General features: G+C 43.2%; 1 protein-coding gene across 23 annotated transcripts in view; it reads right to left on the bottom strand.

The window, feature by feature from the left end:
* The window catches only part of LOC119160958 (uncharacterized), a 156,035-nt gene that overhangs the window by 100,416 nt on the left and 34,496 nt on the right, over positions 1 to 21,123 (bottom strand). For 14 of the 23 annotated variants that reach the window (XM_075880215.1, XM_075880222.1, XM_075880223.1 and 11 more), the window contains 5 exons: positions 18,917 to 19,024; positions 15,913 to 16,246; positions 7,999 to 8,302; positions 1,094 to 1,129; positions 814 to 870 (listed from right to left, as the gene is read on the bottom strand). In XM_075880215.1, the coding sequence (XP_075736330.1) occupies positions 814 to 870; positions 1,094 to 1,129; positions 7,999 to 8,302; positions 15,913 to 16,246; positions 18,917 to 19,024 (839 nt within the window). The remainder of the gene's footprint in view (positions 1 to 813; positions 871 to 1,093; positions 1,130 to 7,998; positions 8,303 to 15,912; positions 16,247 to 18,916; positions 19,025 to 21,123) is intronic. The other 9 variants (XM_075880224.1, XM_075880234.1, XM_075880235.1 and 6 more) reach the window with 3 other exon arrangements.

Below are 21,123 nucleotides of genomic sequence, written 5' to 3'. Positions count from 1 at the left end.
CAGAAATAGATATAACCGTACAAAGAAAAAAAAAGTAAAGAAAGATAACATTATAATATGCAGGTTTCACATCCGAAAACTACAATACGATTAAGAGACGGCGTAGAGGAGAACTCTGGAAATTTCGACAATTTAGTGCTCTTCAATGTGCACTCACATCGCACAGTACATGGGCTTCTACCATTTCACCTCCACTATAATGTGACTGTCATGAGGGAAGAAGGAAAAAGCGTAAGCGCGAAACGTAGAGAGAGAGACAAAGAAAGGGGAATTTGACGTAAAATCGTGTAACAATAGTAATGTCACATGTCCCTGCCAAAAGCTCGTAACACTAGCTAGCCATGCGACATGTTCCCACCATACCCATTTGGGGGGGACAGCTTCTTCTTTGAGAGTACAAACACTAGCACCGCTGTTGATCCCAGCCTTGAACATTTAGTACAATCTGCACATATTTTTTCTTTAATTTTGTTTCAAAGTTTTAGAAACTTAGGGACCATTTCACTCAATGGTGAGTATAAGGTGCTTTGCAAGAAACTAGATGTCATAAGGTGCTAGTGCAGTGAAAAAACAGAAGTTTTTGCTCCCATGTCCATGCTACATGTGCTACACATCCTTATCATAGAGCCAATTTTGCAGCCTTTCAAAGGAAATATTTCAATACTAATCTTCAATATTTATTACATTTTTACACTATTACTATTACAAGTGAGTTTGATTGCATGCTATGACTATAGTTGAGCAAACTGCATGCTGCACTAATGGGCCAGATGAGGGATAGCGCTAACTACTGAAAAAAACATCACTGCGCACCTTTCAGATGGCGGCGAATTCTGCACAGGCGCACTGTGCTTTTTCGCGGTGAAGACTCTGTGCAAAAGCAAGCAAACATAAGACAGGAAGTGAACATCTAGAAGCTCTTCAGGATGTATGTCTAGCGAAAGAATTGACTGTATCAACACTGTATCATACGTCATACCCAAAACACCTTAAACAATGTGGCAGCAACTGTGCAGACAATGTTCTTACACACGCTAAAATAAAACCAAAACAACCATCGAGCTGCAGTAGCTCAACAGGTTACACAACTTACTTTCGGTACCGGTTTCGTCGGACATAAGGTGGTTTTCTGTTTAATGGCAACAGAAAAAGAAAAAAAGGCAAAGGTAAGTAGCTGAGATTTTGTCGGCCATAGTCATTAGCCACATAGAACTCTGATTCAATGATGCATCCCTTCTACAGATGAGAGACAAATAGCTTATAATTAGGCCTGAATGCATATTCATGTGCTTCGAAGATTCAAACGTCTATTAAGGAATTCAAACTAAATTTGACAAAAATTTAAAATTTTTCAACTTTTGACGTACAATGAATAGCGATGTTTTTAACCCTGTAACTCTGCTTGAAAAAAATGGTTTCACTGCATCATGAGGCTGCAATGCCATGAAACCACTTATACAAGAGAATCTGCACTGTCGAGAAGCCACACTTGCTGCTTATAGCTTGCACTCTACTATTATTGATATCCCGTTGTTAGTATTCAAGTTTGCATCAAATTTATTCCGTAATAATTACTATCTTTGGCATAAAACAAGAATTGATAATCGCACAAGCCCAGCAATTATTGTCACTTCTTTAATCAGAACTGATATGTCTGATTAAAAACTAATGACTTAAATAACTGTGAGCATAAAATTAACAAGCGCTGATCATTCCCATACAAGTGAACTAAGGGTGTCCCCCTAAGCTTGGCACTGTAAATGCGACAATGTCTCATTGCACCGCTCGGTAGTAACATTTGCAATGCCCTCCCTAGTGTACTTGTACTATCAGTGATGCTCTTGATGTTTTAACACCATGGCATTAAAAAGCTCTTTTCTCAGAAATTCCGGCATCAGCGTCGTTCGTTGTGAGCAAAAAATCACCTTGTGCGTGACAGAAAAGTAGAGAAAGGTGCAAATAAAATAAATAAAATAAAACACTCTGAGTCCGAATGAGAATAGATCCCAGGTTGTTTGCGTGGCAAGCAGGTGATCTACCACACAGCCACGCGTTTGTTCGAGAATACAGTCGAACACTTATATCGAACCCACATATATAGAATTTTCGAGTGTATCAAACTCGTAAGTTATCCCCTTGAAATTCTTTTGTAAAAGTATGCAAATTTGCACATTTATATCAAACAGAATTTTTACCCGCCTTCGGATATACCGAATGCCGCACTAGCTGGAAGGTGCACTTCGGCTCTCGCAGCGCCCTGCGCTCTCCGAGGCAGCACGGCTTCGCACGCGAGTTGGAAGGCGCATTTTGGCACCACGCCTCCGTCAAAACTTGAAACGCTCGAAAAAAGGTAAGGGCGTGAGGGTTCGGACTGCACAATTTCTAACTTGCAGAACGACATTTTTTTTTCGTTTTTCTTTCTCTCTCTCTCTCTCTCATTCTTTCTCTGCCTACCTGTCGGCTCGGAGAGCAGGAACAAAGGAGCAGACGTCCTCCTCCTTTCGCCTTTTATTTTTTTGTTACTGTTTTGCGAGGTTTGATCAGCCAACCACTATTCGATTCGAACCTGAAATTCACTATTTGCACAAGCCTAATACATAGCCATTGGGCATCAAAACATTGATTATAACAACTTCAGGGTTTAAAGCCAACCACCCATTACTACAGGCGCACATGTTAGTGTGCGTATTGCATAGTGGGTACGTTGCTAAGCACCCACTATGTGGGTGCGTAGCAAGCTTGAAAAGATGTACACACAATTCAGAGCTGGAAGTAGACTTTAGCATTTTGGAGCAGCTCAGGCAACAGGAATAATGCTGTTTTGGAGCAGCTTTGGCACAGTAAAAGGGGAGTTCTGGAACAAGTTTGGAGCACCAAAAGGTGTGGTTTTGAGCAATTCAAGTTAGTTTTCGTTCCCTAAACAATCCATACTAATGAGCTAGGCTTACTACCCACAGAATTGTGTATGTTCCCATCATTAAACATAGCAGTTGACATAGAATTAGGAGAAAACAAGAAACAAGCGATCCTTGTCTTTTGTTTTCATGACCTCTTAATAATCGTAGTGCACTCAGTTTGGTACAAGTTTGTTATCCCAAACACTAATTAAACACACTACTCTGCTCATCTGTGTTCGGTCTAGAGCGGAGTGGGGGGCAATCAATTCACACAGCAAATCAGCATGCACAGAATACAGCAAGCCGCCTAGCAGCGACGGCATGGGCAGCATAGGCGCCATGCTGCACGAAACTAACCAGGAAATGATATCCACGTATAGGTGGCTCACTTATGAAATATATTTTGAGCTTTGGACTCACTCGAACTCGGACTCAGCAAAATTTCTCCGGGCCGAACTCACTCGGACGCACACTCATGAAAGTATTGCTCACCCAGACTCGCTCTGACTCAGGCTCACGGCTCGATCAGAGTCTGAGTGAGTGAGGCTCTACAGGATCATCACAGACCGAAATGCCAGCTCCTCTGCATGTCTGAGGTTTGCAGCCTTACTGGTGGCATATATTGTAGCAAAAAGCAGGAATTCGAGAATACAGTCAAATCTCTTTAGAAGAGACACTGACGTAGAAGACAAATGGGTATAAGAGAAATCAGTAAAATACGGGTTGATAATAAAATGCATACGTGGAATCCTGCTTACAAGAGACATCTCATGTAAAAATAAGACAAGAATTGCTGCCTGGAGCATGCCCCTTATAAAAGGGTAAACTAAGCGTATTCAACATTTCATATATTTTTCTAATATTGTTTGCTATTTGATTTGATTAGCACTAGAATTTTTACTATTTGAACTTACCAATGACAGATATAGTCAGCGTCTCATTAAAGGGGCCCTGCAACACTTTTTGAGCATGGTCAGAAAACACTGCCGATTAGTGGTAGAGGCTCCCGACAGCACGTGAGCCAAATATTATAGTACAGCTTGCGGCCTGGAATTCACAATAGGTTATCAAAGTCGGCTAAAAATAGCTTTCTCTTCTCTCGACAAATCACGGATTAAGCCCAGTAAGCCCATCTACCTGCCATTGGCTGATTTGAACATGGCGCGCTCGGTTGTTACAGAGGTCGCCGCAAGAGGCCGTCACTTGTCCACGCATGCGCGTGCGATTGCACAGAAAAAGCTGCGTATTCGAAAAAAAAAAAAATGTTCAGGGTCACGATGCGCCAGTGACTGTTTTGTTTGCCCCTCCCATCCCTCCCTGCGCAGCTTCCAGAGCTTTTGTCGGGACGAGAGAAGAGAAAATGTGGTTCCAGCTTGTGAGAAATCTTTGTAACTCCGCTCGTACTGGACGGATTCTTAAAATTTTTGCGGGGTTAAATTTGTGAGGTAATACGCTTCTATAGTGAATTAATTTCATGGTTACTCAAAAAAGTGTTTCAGAGTCCCTTTAGGATTGACCCCTTCAGACCTGTAATATGCTTCAATTGCCTTTCAGGCACCGCTACAGTCGCAAATATATTGATTTAAAAAAAAAAAGCTGGTTCCAACATGGAGATCATAGATGTGGCACAGGTGAAGGCTCAATCAATGGCAATTTTGTGCCTGAAATTTGGGCAATAAGTTCAAAAAATCAGACACGAAAGATTTGTAGCATCCTAAATTTCTTGTATGTTGACGTCTACAAGGCAAATTTGGAACTTCTAACTAGTAGGCCACATCAGTTGGGCTTCCACAGAAGTTGAAAAAGGAGGAGAGGTTCAAGAAATTGCATCTTTGCCTTTCAGGAGTAAAGTGTTGTAAGCAATGCTTTGGTTGCACCAAATCATGTACTAATACAATTTGGCTTTTGCATTGCCTCATTCTTGTTAAGCGGGAATGCGGGTTTTAGAACGGTCTAAAATGGTCAAAAAATCAATTTTTCGCAAATCTTACTTTCAGGGCATTTCTACTTCTGTGCCCATACTCTCAACATGCTAGCGCTGAATTTGGTCAAGAAACGCGATAAAACCGGCCTTTAGTGCATCCTGGTCGCACTAAAATGCCCCCAAAATGAACGAAATTTGTTCGAAATTCCCGCGCGTGCCATGTGCGTTGCAGCGGACCGAGCACCGCCATCTTGTGCTTGATTTGAAGCTGTTTTCTTTGTGCCCATTTTGCGCAATCTCAAAATGGTGTCACTCAAGCGGAATGGCTGCCGTTACGGGTTTTCTGAAGGTCGTTTCCAGATTGCCGATTGGCTCTCACAGGGTGCCCTTTCAAGTGTGCCTTTCCGAGTCTTCCATTGGCTGGCGTGACCATGGCTGTCCAATTGTGAGCATCTGCAACACCATGGCTGTCTGTTTGTGAGCATCTGCTTTTACTATTATGCGTGTTTCTTGATGCACCGCATTTGCGCTTTGCACCAGTACTTTTTTAGCGCGATCGAGATGCCTGGAGACTCTCGTCTGAAACCATAAACCTGACGAGCTTTTGGAAGCCATAAAAAACGATCTTAGAACAAGAAGGCGCCGGCTACAAGTGCGCCTTTAGCAGACAAGTTGGAGTCGTGGCCGCACCCGTTGGATCTGCCAGAAACTAACGAGGCTGTCTACTGACGACGCCATCGGACCAAGTTCGGCATGCGATACACTTCGAACTGATGCTGCGTACTACTCAACAAGGGAGCAGCCGCAGCGAGTTGAGAAATCAGTGCAAACGAGTACCGTTTAGTTGGGGAAGTCTGCTACCAAATGAAAGTCTGACCTCCTTGGAGTCGGCGCTTATAGCCTTCAGCAACTGATTTTCGACAGCACCTACACAGCTAACGAGCTCAGAGTTGATGCGAGCACTGATGACACTGTCATCGGTGAACAGCGACAGCATGACGTGTAGCTGAAATTGAGGCAGACATCGCCGCGGGCAAGTGGAATGCCGTGCAAAAAAAAAAAATAGGAGACTTTTTGGGCTAATGTGTTGACAACTGAGGTAGCACCAGCCACATCGTTTTTTTTTTTTTTTTAATAAACGGCTCTTTTCAGAGCCACCTAAACAATGCATTTGCAAGATTGTAGCGAGAATTTTGTACTCCTGCCGTGACCCTCTCCGTCAGCAAAAAATACCTGTAAAAAAGGTGCATTTTTACATGCATTCGATATTCCAGAATGTTCCGTGGTCCTTGAGGGCCCGGGAAATCAGAACGTTGACTGCATATTCTACTGGCTCAGCAACTTATTACCCAGGGCAGCATGCTGCCTAACAGCTAGTTGCTTGAGCCTCATTCCCCATGGCTTTTCTAGAACCCTCAACAGCTTGGTCATGGTGAGGTTCTGATAATGCTTTCCACATTGGAAAAATGTTTTATAAATGATTCCTAGGATGAAATAAGGGGCATTTTTTTTTTGTTTTGCAGAGGAATAGATGGAGAACATGTGTATAAATTTCGCGGTTAAAGTTCCTTATAGAAAAGTTTCCAGTGCTTGTCAAAACTTCAAATGCGATTTTCTCAGCTTCACATTTTTTGCCAGCCTGACCAGCCTCATGAAACTCTTCATCATGTTTTTGTGAAGTAATTTTTTAAAACTTTATACCATTAAACTCGTAAGAAACAGGACTGTGGAGCTATGCTATTTTATTGGGGCTAAGAGAAACATATGAAATGTTATGAAGAAGAATATGTACTAATCAAATTTTAATATTGTGGAGCATCAATGCAAATGAGAATTTTTTATATAATGATGTATCTCAGTAACAATATAAAGAGCATAGCTCCAAATGGCAGGTTTTTGGCTACTCCTGCATCCTAAACAGAACCTAAAAATATTGAGGGAAAGTGCCCTTAATGATCCATAACAAATTAAGTAATTAGACTTCATTTATATTCTAAATTTGATAACAGGTAGGCATACATTAAAAAATGATTACATTTTTGAAAAGAGGAGGAAGAAATACATATCAACACCTAATTTCATTACAATATCTCACATAATGAAAATTTTCATCTTAAGATCAGCATCTCCCTTTAAGAAAACTATGAAGTACCATCCTGCCAGTGCTTCATCAACCTAGTGGAAAGAAATATTTATGTTTCTATATCTCATGAGAGTATGCTTGGGAATTCTCATTTTTCCCCCGCACTTTCCCAAAAAATATTCAAGAAATATTCAAAAAGTAGTCTATTCAATTCACACTCACACTTCTATATACAACTAAATTTTAACATTCGGATAGCTCTTGTAAAAAGCAATACTAATACGTATAGCAAAGTAAAGAATGTAATAAAGTAACTGTGGCTCACTTCTACCACACTGAAGCAAGGTTGAGTGCATCTCTGAAAATGATTGGAGAAGATGGCCTCTGCTTCCTTCCATCTTCATCACTCTGATGCATGCATCGGCCCACTGAGCTGCATCTCATCAACAAGTAAAATAGCGGCAGTGGGAAACATAATTGCTGCATGCGATTCTGTTGGCATGAAGAGCTGGAGGCGTGAAAGAACCAAGAACATGCAGCACATTTGCACGGCCAGCACGATGGCTCGCAAGACAATGCAAGAAGATGATGGATGGGAGGCATAAGCACATGTCAATGTTACCTCTCTATGAATAGCAATGACCAACATTTTGCTGACTGCATCTACCAAAACCAGTTTAGGGGCTAAAATACATTATTGGATAGCAAATACAGATCTTGAAGCCTATGTTTTTGCTAGCAGGAATCCATAATTGTGTCATTGACACCACTACACTGCAAGCCAAGCTGTGAAAATGGCTGCTGTGCTTGGCTAGTCACCTGGGCAAGCTCAGAGCACCCGTTCACAATGCATGATGTGTAAATGGTACTGCAGTTGAGATGTAAGATTCCCAATGAATTGGATCTTACGGGAGCTATGCAGGGAGTGTCCAAAAACACTGTATCAGCCATGGATAGCACGGTTCTACTGTTGTAGACTAGATGAGTAGAGCGACATTTCTACCTAATGCAGCATGTGATAAACTTATAGCTATAAAATGCATTTGTGATAAATTAACTAGTTATCCGAAGGAAACTACATCTTGAAAGCTCACCTGTCCATCTCCTCCTGGGAATGAGCAAAGGTGCAGTGGGCCCCACGAGGGCATGAGCCACGCTGGACCACATCCCGGCACAGGCTCGTTTTGTAGCGGGACCCACCCGAGTTGTGGCTCGGACTGCCACCCCCCGTCTCGGCCCTGCCCCTCCCGGGTGGAGACGACGGCGGCGGGGCTCCTCCACCCCCTCCGTTCATTCGCCGACCCCCAAATGCCCCCATGAATGCCACCAGCCCTTGAAGGCAGGCACGGGCTGCCAGAACACACCTCCTCAGTTCCTCCCACGTCGGTGCACCACCGTCTGCAGCCCACCCCCCCCAAGAGAAGCGCCCCGAGGTCATACAAAGCACCGAAGGACATACAACCTTACCACAGCAAATCCATTCTTAAATCAAGTAATACCCATTTCATACAGGCACGAGAACAAAAAGCTAACACAAAAGCAAAGTGTTCTTTAAACTTATTTCTGTCTTTCATGTCCTGTGCACTTTCTTCTGAACCACTTCTGCTCTCTTATGAGTCATTGATGGACGCTAGAGTATGGCTAATCATCGACAAGCCCATCACTATAGTTATTTTCAGCTATTTAATAAGCTCTGCAGCACATGTGGCATATTGCTGCTGTGAGCATACAGTATAATTTTAATAAATGATAACCAAAGCGTGCTGCTGTCACCATGCTGCATGCATCTTTATGTAGGACTGCTTTTAATGGGGGATGTGGCTTAGGAATTGCGAAAAATGGCAAAAAATCAATTTTCTGAAAATCAAGTTTTCAGTTTCTGGAACCCTTTTTCTATCTGATTCGAAAATATCTAAACTGAAAACCGTGCAGAAGTGATTCGGAAAATTCATTTCACCCACCTAGGTAGCGAAACTTTTTCTGGAAATCGCGAGAAAACGGTCATTTTCAAAAAATTATGGCTTCGCGATGGCGGGGCCGGGAGCCGGCTTCTTGGGCTCATCAAAAAGAGCATTTTTCCGTGTTAAACTTTCCCGCCTCAGCTGGCTCCTCCCTTTAAAAACAAGCGCACAAAAAGCAAATGTTTAAAGATCGTTTTGAGGCCCTTGATTGGCTGTAACTGCCATGTTGCCTCAGCTCGCCTTGCCATTGGCCCGATGCTCGCTCCGGGAGATCGTCGTCTGCTGCTTGTGCATTGCGAGGACATGGCTCTCGAAAATTGCTACTTCGTGACGTGTTCACGGCTCGGTGATCACTTATGATATAATTACACTTTAGTTAGGAGCAGTAGACGGATGCGCGATCAGGTTACTACGAGCGGGCGCGCTGTCTACGAACGTGGCGCGTCATCGGAGTCGGCTGTAGCCCCAACTCCGCCGACAGCGAGACTGCGGGCAAGTACGACGTGCTAGCGCACTTGTGGGGACGTGCTTGTTCGCAAGAAATGAAGCACATCGCTCGCTAGCTCCTCTGAACCACGTACGGGCATTTTACGCATTAACAGCGGACCACACAGTCAAGCTCGTTACCCCCCTCCCCCTCACTGCCAAAGATTACTCGGAACAGCGGCTAGCAGTTTCGCGCGTCATCACTCAAAAATGCAATGCCAACCGCTGTGCGCGCAGACTTTTTGTCATCATAGTTACACATTTCAAGCATCGTCACTGAACGCCGCCGGCAAGTGCATTACGTGCCGGCTGCACTGTCCACGGTCATATGAAGTGCTGTCAATAAGCTTTTGTGATGCAATTTAGACGTGCTTGGAGCCGTGCTTGATATCGCAACGAACGTCTATGAATGTTACGAGGCAATGAAAGCCTCGTAGATTAAAGTTTCCGCGACCGGCTGTATGATGATGTGTTTCACGGCTAGAGTGGCAAAAGAGCCTGTATGAATCAGTGGTACAAATTTTTATATGCCCGTTTCGCGTCATTAATTATATTGCTGAAAATTCCTGTGCCACCAGTCTTCTGCCCATAATTTTGTTATTTGGAAAGAAGGAATAGGCCGTCATGGTGTGATGCATTTTTCTGATTCAATAAACCTCTCTCCGAATAAAGAAGTGTTCAGTGATTATTTGTAATCAAGTACTTAATTATGCTAATTACAACTTCAGCACAAAAAATATGTGTAATCATTTCAGTATATGGTCTTATTCAATTACAATCTTTTCTGTCAAGCCTATTACACCACTCCTTCATACAAAGAACTTGGTTTGAAATCCATACTTGTTCTTTGTAAATCATGAAAAGGAGGTTATGGGAAAAAAAAGGCAACAAAGGCGCACTGGTCAGAGACCAGATGCCTGACAAGTCGAATATCACAAGACAAACCTGAGATCACCATCTTTAGGTGTCTTAGAGACGTAAAGAAAAGTTGAAACTTTAAACGCAGTTTTCTCAATACTTTTTTTCTTTTTTTGACATTATGCTCAGCCCCTCTACGAGGTTCAATGAAGAAATAATTTGTCTCTTGTAAAGTATTTGTGGTATCGCCTCAAAGTTTTTATGGAAGCACTGTGAGGTCATTCTTAGTGTATATGCCAATTTTCATCAATATCCAACGAGAAACAAGAAAGTTCATCAAAAAAAGCCTGTCGAAAACTTCGACAGGCTTTTTCTCACAAGTGTGCTTTGGACATTGCGCATTGCTCGAGGAAAGTGTAGCACTGGAATGACCGGACAAATTTTGATGCAGCTTTTTTTTTTCTGAATCCCAAAACATTTCTTGAGGGTATGGCAATCTTAGAATTCTTGTTTATGGCTCAATTTTTTTTTCTAGAAGATGACTTGTACATGACACTATTTCTGACAATGTGTGTAGACAGCCATGATGATCTCTATAAAAAAAGTGATAAAAAAATGTTGAGATTGTCATACCCAATAGTCTTCTTTTGAGTAAAGATCAACACCATTTGCAGCTTCCTGGAATGTTTTGTTACAGCGCTAGGCTTTCCACGAGCAGACCATATAAGTTGAACCACGTAGCATGATGCAACTTGAGAACTACTCAAGGTATCATGATGAAACTGCATATTTTCCTATTCAAGACACTTATGAGAATGCATGCCAAATTTCATTGCTCTAGGTCAACAAACAAAAAAGTTTTTTTGCAACGCCACCTCCCCCCTTAAGTGCACCTCACTCTGCAGAAGCTGAAGTAGCTTGCTGTTGCAGAGTTGACTCAACAAAGTACTTGTTGTGTTCATGCATGATTGAGTTCAATGCATGTGCGGAGAAGCCTCACCGACAAGACCCTTCAACAAAAAATGGGTGCAGCACTGTCGTAAACCTGCGACAGGATTTTATTAGGCAGCAACCCGAAAATTCTGCACTGGTTATTGTTGTTTTGTTCAAGTAGGCCTCTAGTGCGTCACAGGAACATCGAAGAACATTCCCACTTGCAGTAAATGTGTGCGCACAGTAAAGCAAGCACATCATCTGAGAAAATGATGCACTGCATGCAAGTAGCCAGAGACAAACGACTTCCTGCGGTAGCGAGGAAGTAGCCAATACTTGAAACAATGCAAGTTTTTGCTGACTAGCAGATTGCTACGCAGATGTGCAAAAGTACAGCGGAGAGCCAATGCATGTATCCATCCGCCCTGTTAGCCGTAGTGTGATCCGGACCCGGTCAGTTCGAAATGCTCCCTCGCACTACCACTGTGCGCTTATCAGACATCATGCTATAGAGCTCGATTTTTTTTTCAATGCTTTCGTAAGATAAAAGAAAAAGGTGTGAAATGAGTACATTAGGTAGCGCTTGCTGTGATACTGCACTGTGATACTGAGATTCTTTGTTGGTAGCTATGACGCATGTCAGAAGATTCAAATGTACTCTTGCTGTTCATGCAAACAGCAGTGAAACCTCACTAATGCCTGCATAGCTACACACTAGTAAGCTTTAACTATTAGGTACAAAATTGCCTTTTTTGACATGCTCTGTTGCCGTCAGCAAAGAAATACAGTGCCACAGCAAATATTGCCCAAGTATCTTCCACCACAAAAGCCTTTTGCCTCTTTAAGCCTAAGTGCAGACAAGCTTCTGGCACACTCACAAAACTGTTCCTTGTGCGCGATGACGCCAAGGAGCATTTCGAAACTGTTCCAGGGTTCGCGATAAGAGACTGACATAGCAGCAGTGTGCACAGTAGTGGCTTTCCGTGATAGCAGCTGGTTTAGTTAATTTAAATCAGTCTTTGAGCTTCTTTGTTGGTAGCTATGACGCATGTCAGAAGATTCAAATGTACTCTTGCTGTTCATGCAAACAGCAGTGAAACCTCACTAATGCCTGCATAGCTACACACTAGTAAGCTTTAACCATTAGGTACAAAATTGCCTTTTTTGACATGCTCTGTTGCCGTCAGCAAAGAAATACAGTGCCACAGCAAATATTGCCCAAGTATCTTCCACCACAAAAGCCTTTTGCCTCTTTAAGCCTAAGTGCAGACAAGCTTCTGGCACACTCACAAAACTGTTCCTTGTGCGCGATGACGCCAAGGAGCATTTCGAAACTGTTCCAGGGTTCGCGATAAGAGACTGACATAGCAGCAGTGTGCACAGTAGTGGCTTTCCGTGATAGCAGCTGGTTTAGTTAATTTAAATCAGTCTGTCACAATAACTTGGAAACATAACTATATGCAGTATAACAAAAAATTGGATGTTTTAAGCCCATATGAACAGTAATTATACATTTTTGAACATTCATGAATGCCAAGCTGGAAAAGCAATCCCAAATATTTGACACACCGTAACTGTTGTTCAAATGGGTTTAGAAAATTTAATTTTGCTGTGATGAATGAAGTTATGACTCCAGATTATTGTGACATGCTGATTTACTATGCAACTCTCTCAGTTTAAAAAAAAAAAAAGAAACTTTGCCCCCCAAAAGGCAATCTAAAAACTTCATACAGTAGAATCCCGATAATTCGAATTCGAAGGGGCCCAAAAATTTGTTCGAATTAAAAGGAGTTCGAGTTAATGAAAGCTAAGTAAACGGAGGGCTCCCCATGCAGTGGCACATGTGCATTGAGCTAACGCACGAGGGGGAAATTTCAGAAGACTTACATTTATTCACAAATCACAGGACATTCATCATTAATTGAAGTAATCAGTGATGTGCGTCTGCACACATCTGCCTTGCAGCAAGTCAATCAATTTCACAGGCAACTTGCAAAGCATATCTGCTTCGGCTTCAGCATCCTCCTGGCAAGAGAAGTTGCGCGCGGCAATGTCCAGCGCGGACACTCTCTAAAGACAATGACGACAATGAGTGCATATCCGCTACTACGCTCTGCGCCAAAGCCGCAGCATGGCCAGCACGTGACGAGCAAGGAGGAGCGTCTCTACACGAAGAGAAGCATATCGGCATTTTTCTTTCTTTTTTTTTCTCTCGTCACGCGCGTATTGAAACGAGAAGGATTACGTGGCAGAGACAGGAAAGTGGGAAGCGTGGCATCGCTACGTGAGAGAGAGCCCAACTCCGCGACAGCTTCATTTTTTTATTTTTTTTTTCTCTGTCTCTTTTCGTGCGGTGTTGGAAGGAGAAGGGTCTTTACGTGGCAGGGGCGGAAAAGGGAGAAGTGTGGCACAGGCACATCGCAGATCGGCATTTGAGAGAGCGCAAACATTCCACCGCAGCCTTTTCTTTCCTTTTCCTTTCCTTGGCACGCAGAGTTGAGGTGTCGAAGGTGCCGCCGTGAGATCGGGGGGGGGGGGGGGGGGTGCTGAGAGCATTCTCAGGGCACAATATGTTCGAATTAACCGTCGCAAGTGCCTGTGCGTTCGAATTACCGGGCGTTTTTGCCCATTGGAATACACATAGCTTTGACGGGACCTCATCGCGAGTTTGAATTAACCGGAAGTTCGAATTAAGAGTGTTCGAATTAATGAGATTCGACTGTATTTTAATAACTACATAGTATACAGTATAGACTGCTTATAACGTAAGTCGCGAATATCCACACGATAAGCGGTACCGCACTATAACCAAAACAACCTTTTTCAAGGGCTGCACTTGCGCGAAATGTGTTGAGCATGCAGCTTCGCATGTCCGAGAATCGAAACATGCGTTGCGTGCTTGCTAACATTTAAATTTCTGAATGTTAAAAGAATTTAACGTTCAAAGACACACGTTGCCAATGAAATGAACGCGAAAGGAGGGGGGGGGGGGGGGGGGCATGACTAACAAATGAAAGCACCATCGCGGAAATTCGCAGACTACAAGACCGCCTCGATTATGCGCATTACACAAAACTGTCGAATCACATCCAGAATTTGATGTGTTGAAAGACGCCAACAATTCGATTTCATGGGCGCGCATCCTATTTAAGAAATCGCAATCGACTCGCGAACCACTGTATGAGCGCTACACGTGCCGCCCTAGTTTTTATTTAACGATATGTACCTCTTCCCGTCAAGTGCGGCCACCGCTAAGAGTTTCGTTGATTCGGTACCAAACTGCAACTTAGATACACGCGACTGCTACCAATTGAAGCGCAACCAACGCCGATAAGGCCTAGCTTGCCGTTTGGTACGTTGTTGCGGAAAGCTTTTCCAAAACATGCGGATTCAGCCTCAAAAAGATCGCACTAGCAGTGAACCAAGAACCACGTGCATGATACGAAGTTCGCGTTCGCAGCCGGGGAGATCCGCAACAAGGGCCGATAATTCGCCACGCTTACGTACGATAGCACACTGGCAGAAAAAATGAACGCTCGCGTCATAAAATCATACAAGGTTTTCAATATATGGACGAGGAAGCAAACGACACCTTTCCCGACAGAAAATTGTTAAGCGCATGTAGTTGATAACGACGGGATCGCACGTGCCACGTTGAGCGGTGCGCGGCCGAAGCCACACTAGTCGGCTTTGGCGCCGGGGCAAAGGCTAATCGCTCACCGAGGCAACCGTCCTCCTCCCTCACCGAAGGCAGCGCGGTAAAGCAGCCAAGCATAGAGTTACTGTATATGCTACCTTTAGCATATACAGTAACTCTAGCCAAGCGGGATTTTCGAAGCGGCGAGTGCATGAGCTTGTTCAGACTGCAGGCCTCCTATGAATCACTGCGCGGCAGAATAGTGTCCTTGTGACATGTCCCTGTGACGTGTCAGCGCTTCTCCCAAACGTACACTCTCGCCTCTGTTGCGTGGCGTTCTGATTGGCTGTGGCAAAGCAGCGAGCCTCGGCAGGTGGCTAAAATTGCTCAGAGAGTGATAACTCTTGCCGCCTGGTTTTTCTCCCACTTTCGTTGCCTGGAGAGGAGGTTTTTTATGCTTTCCACGCAGCTGCCTCACCGCTTTGGCCACCCCGCCTTCGGTGTGAATGAGCTCTTCGGCGAGCCTGCGTAGTGCCCGCGATCTTTTTATTTATTTTTTACTTTTTTTCTTCCCTCCGCCCTTAGTTCGTTCACTCCATGTCCCCTCCTCCTCTGTAACGACCTTGCTGTTCGCTCCCCAGCGGTGCAACGAGCGCTACTCGCTACCGCGTTTGTCACAAACAATTTCTAGCAACCGCATTATAACCAGCCTTTTATCTTGGGGGACTGCACAATAAGCGGCATGTGTGTACACGAGATACTATGAGAGGGTAAACGGGAGTGGAAAAGGCTGCATTGTAAGTGGTTCTGCACTATAGGCGGTTATGGTATAAGTGGTCTACACTGTACTAGAAAAGTGATTGCATATTTGAAATAAATACCCGGACATACATGAATTAAACAGCAGATAAAAATTGATCGCAGAATAAGACGACATTTTTAAAGTACCACGTCCCCTTTTATCATGGAGAACTAGCGCCACCTGTTAAAGACTAGAAGCAACGCATGCAAGTGGGGAAGGAGCAAGCAAAAGCACCACAGATGTGTGCAGATAAGCCTGCCGTCATGGTCAGCAAGAGCTAATAGGGGTAGCACATGCCAACACCACCAGCCAACCAGCAGCCCAGCCTTACCTGGCGGCGGTTCCCAACGGGCAAGGAAATCAAAGTGTGGCCGCAGCGCAGCCAGTCCCGCAGGGTCGCCCGTCCTCTGCAGCGCAAGCGACAGCTCGTGAACGCTCTGGGCAAAGGACTGCGGGCTCTGCAGTTTGTCCACCAGCGACTGCATATGCGACCGGTGAGCCGCATCGCCATAGAGAAGCGATGACCACTGCTCAGGTGCGATCCGCAGGCCTGCCTCGCTGGCAATCTGGACAATCTGCGCGTCATGCTCTCTCCGCAGAGCCTCATACGTGCAGAACTCTTCCTTGAGCTGCATCAGCGATGAGTCGCCTTCTCGCTTGGACACCTGTGCCAGCAATGGACAGAGCGTAAGCTGCAGTAGTGTATAACAAGCACAAAATATTCCGCCAGCACAAACAGGAATGGACAACCCAAGCATAAAAAATATACTGCAGCAGGTGTCACTAGAACAAATTTTTGAGCTGAGCTGCATCAGTTACCTTTCTCGAAAGAAAACTTGTTAAAGCCAAGTTATGACCAATTTAACTGGGTATGTGTGGCATGCATGGTATGGTACGAATAATTTTATTGAGGTCCTGATGATTCAATCTGGGACGGACACGAGACCACTCCCACGTTAGGACAGAGAAGCCAAAGCCCTCTGCCTCACACGGGCCCTCCGGACAGCCCGGAGTTAGTTTGGAAGCACATATTACACTATCGAAATATACGGATGATTCGGGGCTGATGCGAAGGTACAAGTTACGCGCGAGTTCAAATGCACAAGTTGGTTTCACAGCATTGCTTCACGGTAATGTAAGAAAGCCAATAGCATAGCAACGTGCAAGTGTTCATTTTCATTTTCTGACAATTGCAGTTGACAGTGCTGGTTTTATGCAGAAAAGGTCCCACACAAAGTACAGCGTGTGTCCAGATACGAACAAATGCATGGCCTTGGTTGCCTGTCCCCATTTTTGTAAAATTTATTTCATGTGCGGGTTTTAGACCTAGAACAATGATTTCAATGTTAGTTATTCAAAAAGAAAAAATCGTTTGCCCAAATAGGTATAATAATTTTGGCCACAGAAAAACAGTAAAACTTCTTTTGGGCCTAGTTAGTTCATAATCCTAGAAGTACATTTACGGCACAAATGCAAATACACACCAAAAAAAGTTATGACACAAAAAAAGACTACAAATACAAGCGCTGTGTGTGTCGTCTCTTTTTTTATGATGTGTCTTTACATTTGCGCTATAAAAGTGCTCCTAGCACAGAAAAACAATTTTCTGTCAAGTGTGCAACTTTTCAACTTGCAATCCCCAAGCAATTTTGAGGGAAAAAAAAAAATCACTATGTGGCAAACTGCACCAAATACTTGTACTTAAATAATATATTGCTGCAGACTGGTTCGACTGAGGACACCAAAACTCTGAACATATTTGCATTGATATCTAAGCTTTCTTTTGAAAAAGTTGGTGGTGTTTGCTCTCTCCGTAATACTTCAAATTTGTGCTGAAACAAATGTAGTTTACCAAAAACACTGAGGTTCAAAAATAGTTCCCTCAAAAAGCCAATATTAAATTTTTCAAAAAAAAAAAATGTCAAATTGAAGTCAAGGACATAGAGTACAATTCCGCACACAGAAAAGCTGCATTATTCATGTTGCTAAGAAGTTATGGGCTACATGAGATCAACTCAGCCTAGTGATCATGCCATTGTGTGCTGCAAATCCCATAAAAGTTAAAAAACATTATATGATACATATTGCAGCAGCTGTTCCAAAAAAATGTTGCATCGCACGGCAAGCCTTGTTTTATGCAGAGGAGTCTTGAAGGGCGAGTTGGTACATGATACTGAGGGGGAAGCAGCGCAAAAACGGGACAAAAAAAGAATGACCACACAACACAAGCCCCAATGAACAACTGTGTGTATGTTTATTGCACTGGAAAACATATAGCTAAAAAAAGAAACAAGACAACAACCATCACGTGTGCATAAAGATGAAATGCAAGATGAGTGTGCCACGAGTCAAAATGTTCCAAGTTAACAGCTCAAAAACATCATCTTTTTTTTTTTTGAGAAAGGCGAGTGAAGGCTCACGGACGCACATGTTCCCTTTCTTCTAGATATGGAAGGCTTTGTTGATTTCGTGCTGGATCGAGCGCCGCAACTCTTACAGCAAATATTAAGTGACAGAAATTATGAGGCAAGTGTCTTCACAGATTATTTTTCAACAATTGTCATGATACCCTGCATACATTCTAGGCTTTCTATGCAAAAATATATATAACAGTAAACATGTGCACTTATACCAAAAGGTACACCTCATTCAACCCAATTCTTGGTTATGGTCCCAGTGTGGCCACTGTAAGAATTCCAACATGAAACTTTCAGTACTGGAAGTTATTTTCCCGAATATACTTTCTATATAACTGCTGCAGCCCTAAACCAGCGACAGTTCTTGGAAAAAGAAAGTGCAATCACGAGACTAACTATGGGATGTCTCTAGCATTTTTCTTTATGTTTGCACTCATTAATATATATAATTTCACTAACAAAAAACTGCCATCAGATAGTTGGCAAGAATTAGAACCCATTGTGGCTGTCAAGAGCACAATGACAAAAACCTCGTGCATTCAACACACACTCAAGGTTGAAATCTAAAAATCTAAGTGTTAACGACTTTCAATTTATTTATTTATTTATTTATTTACTTAGCAATACTGCCAATCTCACAAGGAGACCATTGCAGGGAGGCATACATAATACAAGTGCATACACAATACAAGGGTATACATAATACAGAAAGACAGGGGAAAAAAACAATTATTATGTCCACAGAAACTGCGTAGCACGTACATTTGATTCTATCATCTCTAAGAACATGAGTAAAGATGAGGCGTTAATAACAGTAGGACTGTTACTAACGCCTGAACATCATGCGGATCGTTTAGAATATCAAAGAGCCTGAACTACAGTGAAGTGTGGCAGGTGCAAAAAGTAGAACAAGCGCACCTTGAAGCAAGATGCCCTGTAGAGCAGCTGCACCACATGGCCAATGCTGGTCTTTGATGCCTGGGGGAAATGCGGCGCCAGGCGCTGAACCACGAACAGCACCAATACCTGCACGTGGCGAACATTCAAGTAAATCTTTACTCTCTTTGATTCTTGCAAAACACACAGCAAAGCGACATTAGGGGAACCACAGGCAAAATGTTTTCCACAAAATGCATTTGTGCACGCCCTAGCTTGCACTTTCCCAAACCAGACCACTTCCCCATAAACAAATTCACTATGACACGCTTTCTAGAAGTCTCGAATTACGTGTAAAGTGACCCACCAGTGAGCCATTTGGCACATTTTCTAGGTGAGCAGCGACCCATTTTATGCACTTGTGCATACTCACTCCAAAGAAATGGCGCTACTACCTTCACCGTTGGCATTTAGTATGACTGTTTGAAGGATACAGAGCTACTCCTTGCCTCTTTTGCATAAGCTTATGCTAAAATCTAAAGCAGGTGGCACCAAGAAACACAAACACGTTTGTTTTCTCCACAATGTGCTTTCTTTTACATCCCTAAAAGGCACGATCAATTAGTCACACTAAAGTCTTTGAAAGCAGGAGGAACAACAGCTGCACATATTTGAGTGAAGTGTATTTTAAAGAAAATGTGGCGAAATGAAGGCAGGCTATAACACAACAGAGAAATACACTGCCACACTCCCCCTATAAATTTTTTTTTCAAACAGAGCCATTTCATATCTAATGCAATAAAAAAATATATATACTGGTTGCATTTCCAAACTTTTGACGACCGCCCGCGACGGAGAGTTCTTGCGCATGGGTGGGTCACACCCTATGCGGCATAGCGACGTTTTCATCGAGTGCATTGTGAACCACTGTTGGGTTACGCCATCTAACACCAGAAAAGTATACTTCCGGCTATTCATAACCTCTTGCAACAAGAATCGTACTTCTGTGTTCAAGTGTGACAAAGTTCTTGCATCTGCAAGCAGAGGCATACTCATAACATTGCAGCAGCATAGAAGGAGTACAGGCTGTCACTCATGACATAGTAAACATGTTTAATTGCTGAGCAAAACGCGGCCAAATACAAGATAATTCCTTTTGCACAGTAACCTATAGACCTGGCGTCAGAGCGCTGTGCACCACATAAAAATTAAACTTTGCTGCTAGCTGCCACATAGTGATGCGGGTGATACTTAAGCAGTACTCTCACAAACCTAGATAACTTGATATTTTGTTGTTTTAGGGTCATATTGATGAATTCTATCTCACATGCCAGTTTCGTGGCACCAATGCATTATTCTGAAAGCACATTTCATGAAACGAATCAATTGAGCATGAAACTGAAACCATGTTTAGCGCAATCAGCAACAGCCAACCACAGTGGAAAATTTAGCAGCATTGCCAACACAAAATGGTGACATAATGCATTTTAAAGCTAGCCCGCAGACGCACTTATCACAGTTGACTGCAGTCTGTCCACGTCAAATTATTTCCCGGAGAAGTGAAAATAGTGCTGGCCCCTTTCACTGTGAAAGCTCATTTGAAAGTTATTTCGCCCACTAAGGAAAGCTATGTTCAGTCTTTTACATGCCCTAAACCTATGTCCACGAGTGGTGCAAACAAACGAAGGTCTTCAGCAGCACGTCCACCTGGAAAAGCTTCTTTTTGGAATGAAATTTAGTTGCGAGTCAGTGCTGTAGTTTGTGTTCTCTATTCTCGTCGCCGTTTTTGTAGCGCTAATATTTGTTTAAGATGGAAGTTTCTACAGGTGAAAAATGAGAGTATATGCAGACCTCGATTACAAGCGTGCAGGCATTCAAACAGCTCCGTGCAGACCTTAGCTCCTTAAAATAAGTGGTTGAGGTGAATCCAGGAGTGACATTAAAGCCAGCCAAATCGGTCACTGACGCAAATCTCACTTTCTGCGAGCATTAGGCTTGTGCAAACAGTGAATTTTAGGTTCAAAGTGAATTCGAAGCAAATAGCGGTTTTGGTTAAATAATTTTGAATCGAATTCGAATAGTATATATGAAATACAAAGAAAAATGGGCATAATTATCATGAAATAACTAACCTGCACGATACTTTTTAAAAATTGAAATAGAGCCTATGCAAATGCCTTTACTTTTTCCCCTGAAAGGAAGTCGAAAAAACTTCCAGGATTGCAGGATTTGACTTTCGGCAGGATGCG

This window comes from Rhipicephalus microplus, chromosome X, assembly GCF_043290135.1.
Source record: "Rhipicephalus microplus isolate Deutch F79 chromosome X, USDA_Rmic, whole genome shotgun sequence".
Taxonomy (NCBI): Eukaryota; Metazoa; Arthropoda; class Arachnida; order Ixodida; family Ixodidae; genus Rhipicephalus; species Rhipicephalus microplus.
The sequence above is the reverse complement of the archived record's forward strand: the minus strand, read 5'-3'. Positions and strand labels throughout refer to the sequence as shown.